The sequence below is a fragment of the Eublepharis macularius genome, chromosome 1 (assembly GCF_028583425.1).
Source record: "Eublepharis macularius isolate TG4126 chromosome 1, MPM_Emac_v1.0, whole genome shotgun sequence".
NCBI lineage: Eukaryota > Metazoa > Chordata > Lepidosauria > Squamata > Eublepharidae > Eublepharis > Eublepharis macularius.
The window spans coordinates 221478422-221492375 of record NC_072790.1 but is presented as its reverse complement, the minus strand read 5'-3'; the positions used below and the strand labels follow the sequence as shown (position 1 = coordinate 221492375).

The 13954-nt window shown below is 45.7% G+C and overlaps 1 protein-coding gene across 1 annotated transcript; it reads left to right on the top strand.

The window, feature by feature from the left end:
* The first annotated feature begins 9528 nt into the window (after positions 1-9528).
* Positions 9529-11881, top strand: LOC129325148 (uncharacterized). The gene is made up of 4 exons (XM_054972713.1): positions 9529-10012; positions 10466-10549; positions 10900-10983; positions 11427-11881. The coding sequence occupies exons 1-4, from the start codon at positions 9529-9531 to the stop codon at positions 11879-11881; spliced, it is 1107 nt and encodes a 368-aa protein (XP_054828688.1).
* The last annotated feature ends 2073 nt before the right edge of the window (positions 11882-13954 follow it).

Below are 13954 nucleotides of genomic sequence, written 5' to 3'. Positions count from 1 at the left end.
CCCCCCCCCAATTATGCGGTCCAGGGGATACCCAGGAACAGTTGTGGGTGTCTGCGCTGGGAAGTGGGCATCAGCAAAAATCACCCACCCCCTCCTTCACTAGTAGAAGTGAAGAAAGCAGCACATCTAACTCACAATCTTTTTACAAAATATCTGTGTTTGACATCAGAATCTAATACTGTGAAATGTTGAGACAAAGTGGAAAGTATTGAATTCACGTGCAAAATACAGCACTCTTGAAAATGATCAGGTCAGCAATTAGGTTTTTAAATCTATCGTTAATGGGATGGGGAGGGGGGGGAGAACAACTCTGCTTATCAGTAGCCTGAGCAAAATCAGTAAGTATTCCTTGAAGCCTTTGACTGAGATGATGGTTCCATAGGCCCACCCTCCAGCCAGAATATCAGCCAGGCTATTGGTCTGTTGGGGAGGGAGAGATGGAAAGAAAGACGTTAATTGGCTGTATTCTGGTTACTTTTGCAGCTCAAGCTAGATCACACTTATTTAGAATATTTACAATCAAGGCCCTCTCGTTTCCCTCCTGCACTATTTCCTCTTTCGCTTTCCTGGCAGCCCCCAAAGCCTCCCCCCCTTTTCCCGCTTCTTTCACTCCTTCTCACCCACCAGCCAACCCTACCTTTTTTTGCCCCTTTCGTCAGCTTTCCCTCCTTCCTTCCTTCCCCTGGCAGCCTCTCCCTGGGAAAAGCCTGGCCAAGTGGCATGGTGAAAGTCACCAGGCCAGGCCTAACTGCACAGTGCCAGCCTGACCAAGTGCAGTTGCATGGTGCCCAGGGCTGGCGTGTCCATGGAGGCAGGTCCGGTAGCCGCCTCAAGTGCTGAAGCGCTGGAGGGGGCGCTGGGGGTGGGGGCATGTTCTGCGGACCTGGTGGCTCCACCCCAGCCACCTCCTGCGCCCAGGCAGGAGTGCGTGCAGCAGCTCAGGGCAGTCTGAGCGGGCAGTCTCCCAGCCCTCCTGCTCAGTTGCCCTGTCCTGTTGCCGCTGCTGCCTGCACACACCTGCGGGCCAGGCGCAGCAGGCGGCCGGGGCGGCGTGGGGCAACTGAGCAGTGATGTCATCACGCAGTCCGGGTGCATGCGCGCGTGCGTGGCAACAGCCCTGAAGCTGCCCCCGGCCTCAGGCACCAGAAACTCTGGCACCGGACCTGATGGTGCCAATAGGGTTACCAGCCTCTGGGTGGGGCCTGGAGATCTCTCAGAATTACGACTGAACTCCAGATGACAGCGATCAGTTCCCCTGGAGAAAGTGGCTGCTACGGAGGGTGGAGTCTATGGCATTATATGCTGCTAAGGTCCCTCTCCTCCCCAACCCCCACCCTCCCCAGACTCTACCCCCAAATCTCCAGGAATTTCCCATCTCAGATTTGGCAACCAAAATACGTAAGTAGTGGTAGCTCTCAATTTGGAAAATAGCTGCTTCTATGGCATTATAATCTGCTGAGCTCTAGCACCTCCCCAAAAACCATCCTCACCTGGTCCACCCCCCAAAATCTCCAGATATTTCCCAACCCAGAGCTGGCAGCTCTTAGTGCCAGCCAAGCTGGGCTGGGCCCAGTTGCATGGTGGGAAACTTTCAAGGACTTGCTGGGAACACCGCATTTCCCCCTGTGTCCCCCTGCCCACGCAATTTCCTTTTCCCCTCCTCCTGGCAGCTCTTAGATCCTCAACTTCCTGTTACGCTCTCTCTTCCACCAACCAACCTATCTTTTGTCTGCCCCGCCCCATCTTCCAATATATTTATGATTTATTTACTTCATTTATACTCCACCTTTCTCTACAATGGGGACCCAAAGTAACGTATATTATTCTCCTCTTCTCCATTTTTTCTTCACAATAACCCTGTGAGGTAAGTTAGATTGAGAATGTGTTACTGGCCCAAGGTCACCCAGTGAGCTTCCACACAAAGAGAGGATTCGAACCTGGGTCTCCAAATCTGAGACTCTATTACATCACACACCGGCTTTCATGAGGAGGCTGCTGTTGTACAGTAGTAAGCTGCCAGGCCTGGGTGAGTCATGCAAGTTATATAGTATCACAACGTGAAATGGGTCCAGGAGCCCCACAGTGCACTCCCGTGTGTTCTCAAGCACTTCCTTGTGCTAGGAATGATGTCATTCCTGGCATGACAAGGAAGTGTCCCAGGGTGTTCGTACACCCTGGTTTTAGCTCCAGGGGATATGACAACCCTACCTGGCCCTGTGAGTCCTCCCTTAAAGGTCAAAACAGTCCCGGAAAGGACCCTGCCCCCTCCCCCTGCCTTTTATTGACAGAAACCAAAGCTACAACTGGCCAGTACTGTTGTGGTTGCTGAGCAACAGCCACTGAGGGCATTTGTTTGTTATAGCAACAGAAGCTTCTTTTGTTATTTGGAGGGGGGAGGTTAACACTCCAATGTATATTTTTTTAAGATTTCAGATTTTTCTGCAAACCTGGTACTTTTCTCAAGGTTGTAGAAAGATCTGTCTTGCCTGTCCATGACCCTAATTTCTGGATTTAAGTATCCACCAATTTGGCCATGTTGAGAATGAGATATATTGTTGACCTACAATGCACAGGTGGCCAGCACTTCAAAATTCAAAAATTAACATAAAACCCAGGCCGTCGTCACACGGGCTTTTTTTTAGCGCTAAAATGGCGCTATTTCCCGGCAAACACCCACCTTATTCCAACACTGATGCGATTTCCTCATTGCTGTTTTTTGCTTGATAGTCGCGCTATTTTGTGCCTCAGTGTGAATGCCTCACATCGATGTATTTCGCCTCGCAACGTCCTATGCCCTCCCTTCAATCCCAGAATCCATTTCTTCCTGCGACTCCCCTTTTTTTAATTTTATTATGTCCTTATAACGCCATAACGACATAACACAATGCAAACTTTCTGCTGAAGTAAAAATGACTCAATCGCCATGGCAGAGTCGTCAGCGATGGGGATCATGTCAGACAGGGAGTTTTCTGCGGGCAAAGGGCTATTTATATAATTTCAAAGTTGGAAAAACAAAAGGTTCGCAATGTTTTGCTCTAACGGAATGTTTATATGCTGTTATTCCGTTATAGCGGAATTAAACGCCAGAATAATAAAAAAAGGGGGGGGGAGGAGCTGCTTCTGCGCGGTTAGAGAGAACAGAACAGAGTGCTTCGGTGTGGACAGCTGGTGGCGCGAAGAGCCGTTAGGTGACCCAAAGAAACGTTACTGTGCCGATAACAGGTAGGACGCTATATGCTGTAAATTTAACGGAAGAGATGCCCGTGTGACGACGGCCCCAGTTTAAAAAACACAAGAGAAAAAAGCAAGAGTCCAGTAGCACCTATAAGACTAACAAGATTTGTGGTGGGATATGAGCTTTCATGCGTCACAGCTCACTTCATCAGATTGAAGAAGTGAGCTGTGTGACTAACGAAAGCTCATCCCCTACCATAAATTTTGTTAGTCTTATAGGCGCTACTGGACTCTTGCTCTTTTCTACTGCTATAGACAAACACAGCGACCCATCTTGAAAATAACACAAAACAGCAAAAAAGAGGAAAAACCAGCTCTTTCATTTAACTTAGAAATGTCTTCATTTTTGGTTCAGACAGCCTGTAGGAACAGCACCAACTTCGCCCCCTGAGGAAAGCAGTTTCACAGTTCATGGGTGGCCACCAAAACAGCCTCCCAACAAGTTAGCAAATCCCACTACTAAAGTCAGTGACTCAGTAAATGCAGCAAGTAACATACCCCAAACGCTGAAATAATTCCCCATCCTCGGTTTACATTTTCACTTTCCTGTGCTGGAAGAAAAAAATAATCTGATCATTTCAACTACTAAAAGACTGTACCGTTTGCCAATGTTGATCTGATTGCTCCAGTCCCCTGCCTGGCCTTTAAAACAGCCTGCCTTTTATCATCTCAGCTGTCTTTCTGACTCAGAACCCGAGTAGTTAAAAGACTCCTAAAAGGGTAGCTTGTCTTCACTTTTTCAAAGCATTCACTTATCAACTGAGTGGAAATTGAATTGGTTTGTTGAAAACCAATTGGATCCCCTTGGGGCGCTCATCAAATTCTAAAACTAAGTATCTTCTGGAAGTAACGTAAGACAGCTTTCTTCAAGGTGGCTTTTGCTTGATCGGTGACAAGATGAAATGAGGGTTTAATCATTATAATTTCATTTTAATATTGACTTCTAAGTCAATGTAAATAGGATTGGGCTGTAAATGCACTGAGAACTGCCATATTGCAATTTGGCATGCTGATGCGGAAGTAAGTCCTATTGAATTCAGTGAGGTTTACTCCCAAGAAATGTTTATAGCATGGCAGCCTTACAGTGCAATACTTGGGAGTAAGCCCTATTAAAGAAACCTGAGTGGGATTCTGAGTAGACCTGCTTTGAGCAATCCTAAATCGCAATTTGATTCAAAAACCTACAATGCAATTCTAAACAGAGTGACTCCAGTCTAAGCCCATTGATTCCAATGGGCTTAGACTGAAATAACTTTGATTAGGACTGCACTGCTAGTGAGATCTCTTCAATGGAGCTTACTCCCAGGGAAGCCTCTTTAGGATTGCATTGCCAGCCTTTTTTTCTTTTTCTTTTCTAGGCTGAGCTCTCAGAATGACCTCATATAGCAATGTTATCAGCACACTGTTATCAGCTCTTCTTTGTTTTAAGTAAAGGGGACATTTTCCTTAGGAAAGCACATCTGGTACACTGGCCCATTGAATTATTTTTATAATAATAGTCACTCAGGATATAGAGCCACTGCAATGGCCAGAAATCACCTGTGGTGATAGGGTGGCCAACTGCCTGGAGGAAAAAAAAACCTCTTCCCGCTTTGCAGAGTCTTTTTACCAAGTGATGGTATTTAACTTTATTACATGAAAGCTTCAGCAGTCCATTTCCACATCCTAATCCTCTATTAAATTTTTCTCTAGGCTTGTTGGCAACCCTAGATGTGAAAGGTATGTGTCGTCAGTGGGAGGAGAGATACTTCTGCTGCCCTCCCTAAATAGCTGCCCTCCACCACATCCCCGATCAATTTAGATGCTATTCTGTCTATGCAAAGATCTTTCTAACTAAGAGCAGAACCACAAGTGACAAAAGGCACAGATTGGACACTTGTCAGCTTCCCTCAAGTTTTGATGGGAAATGTAGGCAGCTTGGTGGAATGTTGGACAAGTGACAGTTGAAAAGTCCATTGGACAGCAGTCAGAGAGTCAAGCTGCAAGACCAGGATGCCTACATTTCCCATCAAAACTTGAGGGAAGCTGACTAGTGTCCAATCTGTGCCTTTTGTCACTTGTGGTTCTGCTCTAAGTGTACAGTCTTGTGCACATTTACTGGTGAATAAATCCCATTCAGTTCAGTGAAACTTGCTTAGACATATGCAGTGGATGGCAGCTGGGTCTTCTGCATATTTACTTGAAAATAAGTCTTCCTATGTCCAGTAGGATATATTCTGAAGCAAGTGCAGCCTCACAGCTTGAACCTATGCAAATAAGTCCTACAGACTTGAATGGGGCTTACTCCCAGGTAAGAAGGCACAGCAGAGTCTTTTTCTCTTTCTGTACTAAAAATTGGCCACATAACGTAAGAGCCTCTATCATTTCCCCTACCACCAACTTAACATTTTCCCCATCATGTTAATACACTCCTTGGAATATGATGTCCAGGGTGGAAAGAAATCTTCCCTTTGTAGCCTTATTCCTGTGGCACCATCACTCTCTGAGTCTTACGTAGCTGGCAGATGGAGCTGTATTCCTAGTTGGTCCCGTTATAAAAAACCATGCACTCTTCCCACGATTATTTTTCTTAAGTGGAGAGCAAGAGGGAGGAAAAAAGCCCCGCCCTGATTCCTGCTGCTGTTCTGCTTGCGTCAGTTTCGCTGGTGAAATGTCTTTAAAATATGACTGTGAGCAGCAAGCAGCGGTGCATTTCATGGGGTTTTAAAAAATGTTTTGAGAAAAACTCTGTTCTATTTCATGGTGCATTATCAACAATGCATCTCTTTCGTACGCTGTCATGAAATATTTATGCATCGACGAAAACAGCTTGTGCGGCACTGGGCAGATTTCACGCGTGTCGTTGAGAACTCGAGCCCATTGAAAGGAACAGGATCTTGGGTATGAATGCTGCCATGAGCCAGTGGGGCTCATATTTGTTTCATTGATGCTCATATAGGAGAATTTCCATGTGTCCCTGAGGTTTTAAAGCAACCGTCATTTACAGTGTTTATAGGAATATGTGGCTTTAAAATCATTTAAGTGTATTTTACTGAGCTACTTTGGGAGCATTTTATACCAAAAAGCTGGGTCAAATTGTTTTAGTTAATAAATAAATGTTTACTGCACCTGTACATTTCCTCTGGCTACACACTCTTACATGGCACTTTGAACACTGAAGATTTTTTTTAATTTAAACTTTTTATATACTTTCTATGGTCTCTAAAAACTGCACTACCTACCTGTGAAGATGTGGGCATACCAGCAAACCAGAGGTGGGGGTGTCTTTGGCCAGACACTGTTGGAACAAGCTTTGTCCCAGTGGCTTTGCCAGCATCTCATGGATTCGCTTTGGACTCACCTGGAGGCAATGCAGGTCTTGGAGATGAGGACAGACATAAGCCACATGCATTTCCTTCTCCCATGCCACTGGTCCCTGAAGTGCCACCAATGCCTTGGTTGCTTGGACAGAGCTCTGGCCCTGGGTGCCAAGCAAAATGGCCTGATGTGCTGCTGTGGGCACATGTGCAGGGGATTGCCTACCCCCGTGCCCTAGGTACTGTAGAATTCTGATTTATTTATTTATGTTGAGATATTTGTATCCTGCTTTTCTCCCCAGTGGGGACCCAAAGTGGCTTGCATCAGTCTTCTCTACTCCATGTTATGGTACAATGGAAAACACATCCACCACCAGCTAAAAATCAATCAAAACAAGTTTTTCTAGACTTCAGATGGGACCTGGAGATTGCCCAGAATTACAACTGATCTCCAAGCCTCAGAAATTAGTTCCCCTGGGGAAAATAGCAGCTTTGGAAGTTAGATATCACATCACTTTGGCAGACAGTTCCAGCACAAGGTGAGAAACCAGTGGGAAAGTCACCAGTTTGGAGGAAAAGCCTTGCTAGTGATGTTGCCGTGACCCTCTAGCATTCAGCCAAAACACTATGGTTTAACCAAAGAGTTTGGGGGCAATGGTAAAGCATCACCAGCAACACCATTCAACCCCTATTTCCTCCTCCTATTCCTTCTCATAGTTAGAGAGCTAGTGTGGTGTAGTGGTTAGACCATCAGACCAGGATCTGGGAGATCCAGGTTCAAGCCCCCCTTCTGCCCTGGAATCTTGCTGGGTGATCGTGGGTCAATCTCACCTTCTCAGCCTAACCTACCTCGTGGTGTTATTGTGCAGATAAACTAGACAAGAATGATGTAAGCCACTCTGAGTCCCCATTAGAGAGAAAGGCAGGATATAAATGAAGTAAATAAATATATAATAAATAAATATAATAGGGGAATGTTACCTTGAGGTGGCATTTTCCTGATAAAAAAATGGTTTGTGTTTAAACTTATCACACAATACGGCAATGTTGTTGTGAGGGGAAAGCTATTCCTCTACTTGAGTAGAGGAAAAGCTTTTTTCTTGTTGTGGATCATTGCTGTTGGAGAGCAGTGTAGCCCTGCTTGTAAACACCTGCGGTCACACTGCATTATTGCAGAAGCCTTCAACAGAACATTTTTAAAAAACGAAAAAGTCACTACCAGCAGCAAAAATATACCCCATCACAGAGGCGTAGCATGTGGGTGGGAAAGAATGTGCGCCATCACTTGTGATTACCTATGCACCTAACTAATAGGAACTTGAGTTACATAATTGCCTTACTAACAGCAATCCTACCTGTAAAGAAAGAAAATCACATTTAACCAGTGAGTCACTGAATGAACACTTGGTTCCACGCAACTTGGTTCCAGACTCCTTAATATGCAACTAGGATCTTAATTAAATTAACCAGCCAAATGGCAGTCTAGCTGGAGGATTCCATAGTTTTCCCTCCTCAACCAAGGCAAGTTCTCCCAAGTGCCATTTCAGACCCTTGTTTCTCCATTTGTGAATATTTCTACACGTCTCCTTTACAACTAGATCCCCTTCCCTGTAACTTCTAGATAACTAGTAAGCAGGGGTCATTTTGTAGAAAAAGAGCTGGAGGAACTAATTAGCATAACTCATTAGCATAACTCATCAGCATATACCACACCCCTTGACATCACCAGAAATGTGTCATTAGCATATCTGATTTGCATATGACACACCCCTGACATCACCTATTCTGGCTGTTTGGGACCCAATCCAGGCCATTAAGTGCTGAAATTAGGCCCAAAATGGCAAAAGGGGGCTGAAAATGGCCGAAAAGGGGCCCAAAATGGTCAGGATTGGGCCGCTGTTGAGTAGGAGAGTGATCCACCACCCGTCAGAGGCCCAATCTGGGCCGTTTTGGCCCCAATCCAGGCTGAAACGGGCCCAAAATGTCCGAGAGTCAGGTGGGTGGGGCCACCTGACATGTGACCTCTTTGGGGAACTGCTGGAACCGCGTTCCTGCGTGTTCCTCCTCGAAATGAGCCCTGCTAGTAAGTGTGATTGTGAATGTATTTCCCATCAAGTGTGGGTGCCTTCTTTTGTGTTGCTCTGTTTCCCCTCTCCTGTTCTTCTGCTGATGTGTCTATCTGGGTCTGATTCTAAACATGTTTTTGGTAGACTTTAGGCTTAAAAAAAAAAAAAATGAAGCCTTGCTCTTGGCCAGAAGTGGTGGAAGTTTCATGACTGACACAAGGGCCGTCGTCACACTGGCAAAAAAATTGCGTTAAAAGAACGTCATGTTCCACAGAATACCCACCTCGTTTCGTCTCTATAACGTTTGTCCCCATGACGTCTTCTCACTCTTTACTTTGCCTGCGTCCGTCTCCATGTGACTGCCCCATATCGATTATGTTCCGCTTGCAACGCTTCTTGATCACATGTCTAGGCGCGCCAAAGTTCCACCCCTCCCAAACACCCACAAACCCCATCTCTTCACGAAAAAAATTTTTTTTGGCGAACGTAGATGGTATAACGATATTGCATTTTTTACAAGCATCGTTATGGTGAAATCCAATGTGGAACAGGCATTTCTATCTTATTTGTCCAAAAACCACATTCAATCGATCATGCCGAAAAGATTGTTCATTCATTCACAAATTCTCCATCCCATTATCCAAATCTCCTCTGATACTTCCATTGTCCCTCCACTTTTTTAATAAAACTTTTTTTTTTTGGTGCAAACATTGACCGCTTTTGGAGTATCGCAACGACGAAAGTAGATACTTTTAGCCGTTAATTTTGGCGCGGAAGGAAGCCCGATTGAATATGCAGCAGGCGCGCGGAAATCACTTTTGCTTTCGAAATTAACAAGGGAAGTTCAACGCGTCTGTGAGACACACAGCCTGCCAAAGCTTTACCTTCAGAGATATAACTGCAGTCTCTTGATCGCCCGTTCTAAAACAACCATGTCTCACGGAGGAGACAGTTATGTTAAGCGGGGGATCTCTTGGAGACACCGAGAAATTATGGACCTCCTTCACTTTTGGGGAGAGGAAAAAATACAGGAGGCACTTCGGAATACACACAGAAACCTTGACTACTTCGAACGCATCTCCGAGCAGATGGCAACAAGGGGACATAGAAGATCGGCTCTGGAGTGCAGGTCTAAGACCAAGACCATGCGTCTCGAATACGAAAAGGTTGTTGCGCATAACAACAGGTCTGGAAATGCACCCATCACTTGCCCCTACTACCGTGAGCTTGAGAGTATTCTACGTGGTGATGCAAGTGTTAACCCGAAACGCATCGCAAGAAGCATGGTGCTGCAGGTGGTGGGTCAAGTGCAGCCGGAAACATTGGTGCTCCAGAGGGGATCAGAAGAGCTTTTCTCCCACGACCTACACACCTGTAATCCCGCGGAAATAAGAATGTCAACACCTTATCATACAGGTAATATTGTAGTATAGCACATCAGTAAATTGACACAATTGGGACGGAGACGATTCAGCATTAGCATTTGTATTATGTCAACATTACATGTTGGAAATGTGCCTCTCCAGCAGTGGTGGGGCGGCTTAAGGTGATTCTGTATAGAGCCAATCAACAAGGAACACCAGACACCGGTTGGACACTAGTCCACTTGACTCAGGTAGTGATTGGCAACTTAGTAAGCGGGGTCTCGAAGCTTTGCTACACATCACGGCTGCAAGACCTGGATGCCTACATTTCCCTTCACATCCTGAGGAAATTTGATAAGTGACCTACCAGTCTCAGGCGTCACTTGCAGCTTGGCCCTTAATGACCAAACGATGGCAACAGATAGTGGAGGGGGTTTATGCATTGAGGCATGTACATTTACCATTCACCAAAAATCCTGTTCCTCCTTTTGTTCCTTTGCTTCAGAAGACTGTGATGGCCTGATTGAGGCAGAAGGGCATGCTCTGGAACCAGACCTGGATGCCACACCGGATGGCCTCCTTGATGATGGTGAGAGATGTCTTGAGATCTGTTTATACTGTGGCACATTGCTTTGACCACCTTCCAAAGTCTAGTGTGGCAAAGCATCAGTCCCAGCCTTTTTTAAGAAGCCTGGGATTACTGCTTACAGGGGGACAAGTTATGTGTGGCCCTGTTTTCCTGCATGAGGGTGGATTGATGGGGACACATAAGGAGGCAGACATTTCACTGTATGTCGGGACTTGTGGTTGAGGGGAAAGAACACGAGTCAGTGCAAGCCCAGCGGAATGAATTCCTACTGTGATCAAAAATGCAGCAATAAAATCTGGGTTCAATTACTGACAAAGCATGTTGATATGTCTTTCAACTTATTTCTGCAGGTTTCATTGACCGGGGATTCACCATGCAGGAAGATTTTTTGGACAAGGAAAACAACCCCCCATCACCACGTTCTACTGCTGAAGGTAAGTATGTGATGATGTTGACCCAGGAAAGGACCAGCTGACATGTCACTCAGCGATTGGAGAGATTGCGTTGAAATCGTACCCACCCACCCCCAACAGCACAATTCCTTGCTTTTTATTAAATGTATTTTTTCCTAACATTTTTCAACACCTCCATAATAATTCCATTTGTAGTGTTATCTTGTAGATTGGACCATTTTCGTGAACTATAAAAAACACTAGTATGTCCCCATTCCATGTTTTTGGTCATGACCACCCATCACAGCAACTTTTGCTCCATGTGTATCCTGGACCTCGCAGTTAAAATATGCACACTGCAGATTCTCTGATGGTACATTGTTTGAAAAAATAGAGGAAAGGATAGAATGTTGGCTGGATTTTTGAGAGGGCGGGGGATGGATACACACTGCACACAACAATAATCTCAATCTACCACTGACTAGGTTCCATGGAAATGACAACGCCAGATTTATCGCCAGGAACACGCCTGGACAACATCAGATGTCGGAAAAGGCCTGTGTCTGCTATTACCAGTGCAGCAGAGAAGTTACTTAGTCTAGCATCCGCAGAACACCAGGAGGAGTTGGCCCTTCGAAGGCAGGAGCAAGAGGAGACCAAAAAGTGGCGTGAGGAGGAGGGCCGCAGACACCAGGAATTTCTTCAGGAGACCAGGCTCGAGCGAAGAATGTTCCAAGATGCATGGTCACAAAACCTGGAGGTGATGCGTGCGACTGTGCAAACTCTTAAATCCTTTGGTGAGGCTTTCCTGATGCAGCAAACACCCAAACTCCCAGAACTGACCAATGGTCATGTGGAAGACATCGCCACAGATAACACCAGGAAGGGTGCACCCAAAAGATCGTGTGTGGGGAAGGCCAGGGAGCGACTCACCCTATAGTCACATGTCTAGAACATATCTGAGCTTTTTTGGTTTTGGCCACTGCTCAAGGTATGCGCTTGCACACAACATCCATCTGTTTGTCTGTGAAAATTCAAAATGTTACCATACTTGAAATTAATCAGTTCGTTGGAGTTGTTGAACTACTGTTTTATTTAACCATTAACAAGCAGAAACTATTAACAATCAAACTTTCAACAAATAACCCAAGATAAACCATAACAGCAGACAAAACAATGGGTTCGGTCAGGTCAGGGGTCCTGCCCACTTGACGCTGGCTGATCAGGCAACCCTTCGCTTTGTCGCCCCCTCCTCTCCAAAGCCAGGAGTCGACGCCCTTGCCTCGCCACTCGACTCTCCAGAGTCCTAAACTGGCTTTGCTGCTTGCGAGCTGAAAAGATAAAACAAAACTGTGGCAGGAAATGTCTTCCTTTTGCGGTACATGTTTTTTCAAACAACACCTAACGTATAAACCTACCGTAGGATGTCATCCTTGCTTCCAGAGAGCGTATAGCTGCGTGGATGCTCTCGAGGGAGGTTTGTTGGGAGGATGCCTGGGGTGGTTGCTGTGCGCTGGTGGATGGATTCTCATCATCACTGGCACGTTCCTCCATGGCTGCATCTAAGAAAAGGAAAAACAAATCTTAGGGAGATGTCCTAGCAAATGTCAATTGTGAGAAGGGTTGGGATTGAGTTCTAGTTGCTCCACTTATAATTACTTGATTTTGGGAGTGGAAAAATTTTGCTGCATGGAAAAAAGTTGGTAAGTTTTTAGTTGTGAAAGTTTGCTGTCATCCACTTTATGTTCCTTGACTCAGAAAGTAAATTTTTTTTAAATAAAGTTCACTTGTTTCCCAAACCGTTTATGTGCTCATTGCCGTAACAGTAGCCAAACTCTATTCTCGGTGTAACGAAGAGGTGGTTGCAGGGCATGGGCATCCGCAGACAGAAGACACAGTACAACCTCTGATTTTAGGAGACTGCTTTTTTTTAAAAACAAAAAATTATTCCTACAGTGGAACGCTGCAAATGCAGCTTACCTTGAGAGGCATCAACCGCTGCTGAAGATCTGGTCTCCTGCGTCTCCTCCTCGCTACTCAGATCATGTCCTGGCTGTGAGGCTCCATGTGCTGCTGCCCCCTCATGTTGGCTCTCTCTGCCTCTTCGAACAGCTGTGAAAGTTGTGGGAGATGTATGAGACACAATGATGAACACAAATGTCTTAAAATCCATCCTGGACACTGATCACAGGGTGGGTGATATAATTTCTCTGATGAACACAGGGCATTGGCTCAAACACGAAAATAATTGAGTTCACAATAGGTGAACAACTACATTTTGCCCATGATTTGACAGAGGCATGATTTTTTTTTTTGATGCATGCACAAAATAACCGGGAACACCATTCATAATGGCCCAGGGGGGGGGGGTGGCATAATTTGATGAGATGCACTATCCACACCAAGTGAGAGATTATTAGCTTTAATAGTGATTTTTGAGGGAAAATGTGGAGGATGTGCGTGGTGTCAAAGGATAAATCTGTCTATGATGACACTAAGAGTGGAAATCGGAGGGACAAGACAAGTGTTGGCCCAATCAATGCACATCAGTATTCCATGAACATCCAAAGGAAATCTAAAGGAATAATGGTAATTCCTCCACAAAACATGGTGGGTTCTTAAGACAGCATGCTCTTAAGTCCAACCTTAGGGAGACAGCCGTGAAGGCTCTTGCAAATATACTCACAGGCATGCCTCCTCTCCTGCCATCGTGGTCTTCCCGCCGCTTCCCAAAGCTGCAACATTTTGCTGAAGTGGGGAGGACGTCCACTCTGACGGGGGATTCCTTGCCATGCCTCCAGTGCATCAAAAAAAGCCCCCTTGGTCCGTTTAAACTTGGACCTACATTGGTCCGCGCTTCTCTGGAAGCCCCTGTCGGTCATCCTCTTGGCCAGCCTCCAAAAAATGACCTTGGTGGGAAGGTGGGAGCTACTCATGAGCCGCTCCACCTTCCCACTCTGAAGAATCAGGTTCAGGAGCAGATCAACCTCCTCGTCCGACCAGAAGGCGCCCC

What these genes read in the sequence shown, in the direction of transcription:
- LOC129325148 (XM_054972713.1), top strand. Translation starts at nt 9,529, where the DNA reads ATGTCTCACGGAGGAGACAGTTATGTTAAGCGGGGGATCTCTTGGAGA. An exon ending in GTCAACACCTTATCATACAG is followed by an intron (nt 10,013 to 10,465) that starts GTAATATTGTAG and finishes CCTTTGCTTCAG; the next exon opens with AAGACTGTGATGGCCTGATT. An exon ending in GGATGGCCTCCTTGATGATG is followed by an intron (nt 10,550 to 10,899) that starts GTGAGAGATGTC and finishes TTATTTCTGCAG; the next exon opens with GTTTCATTGACCGGGGATTC.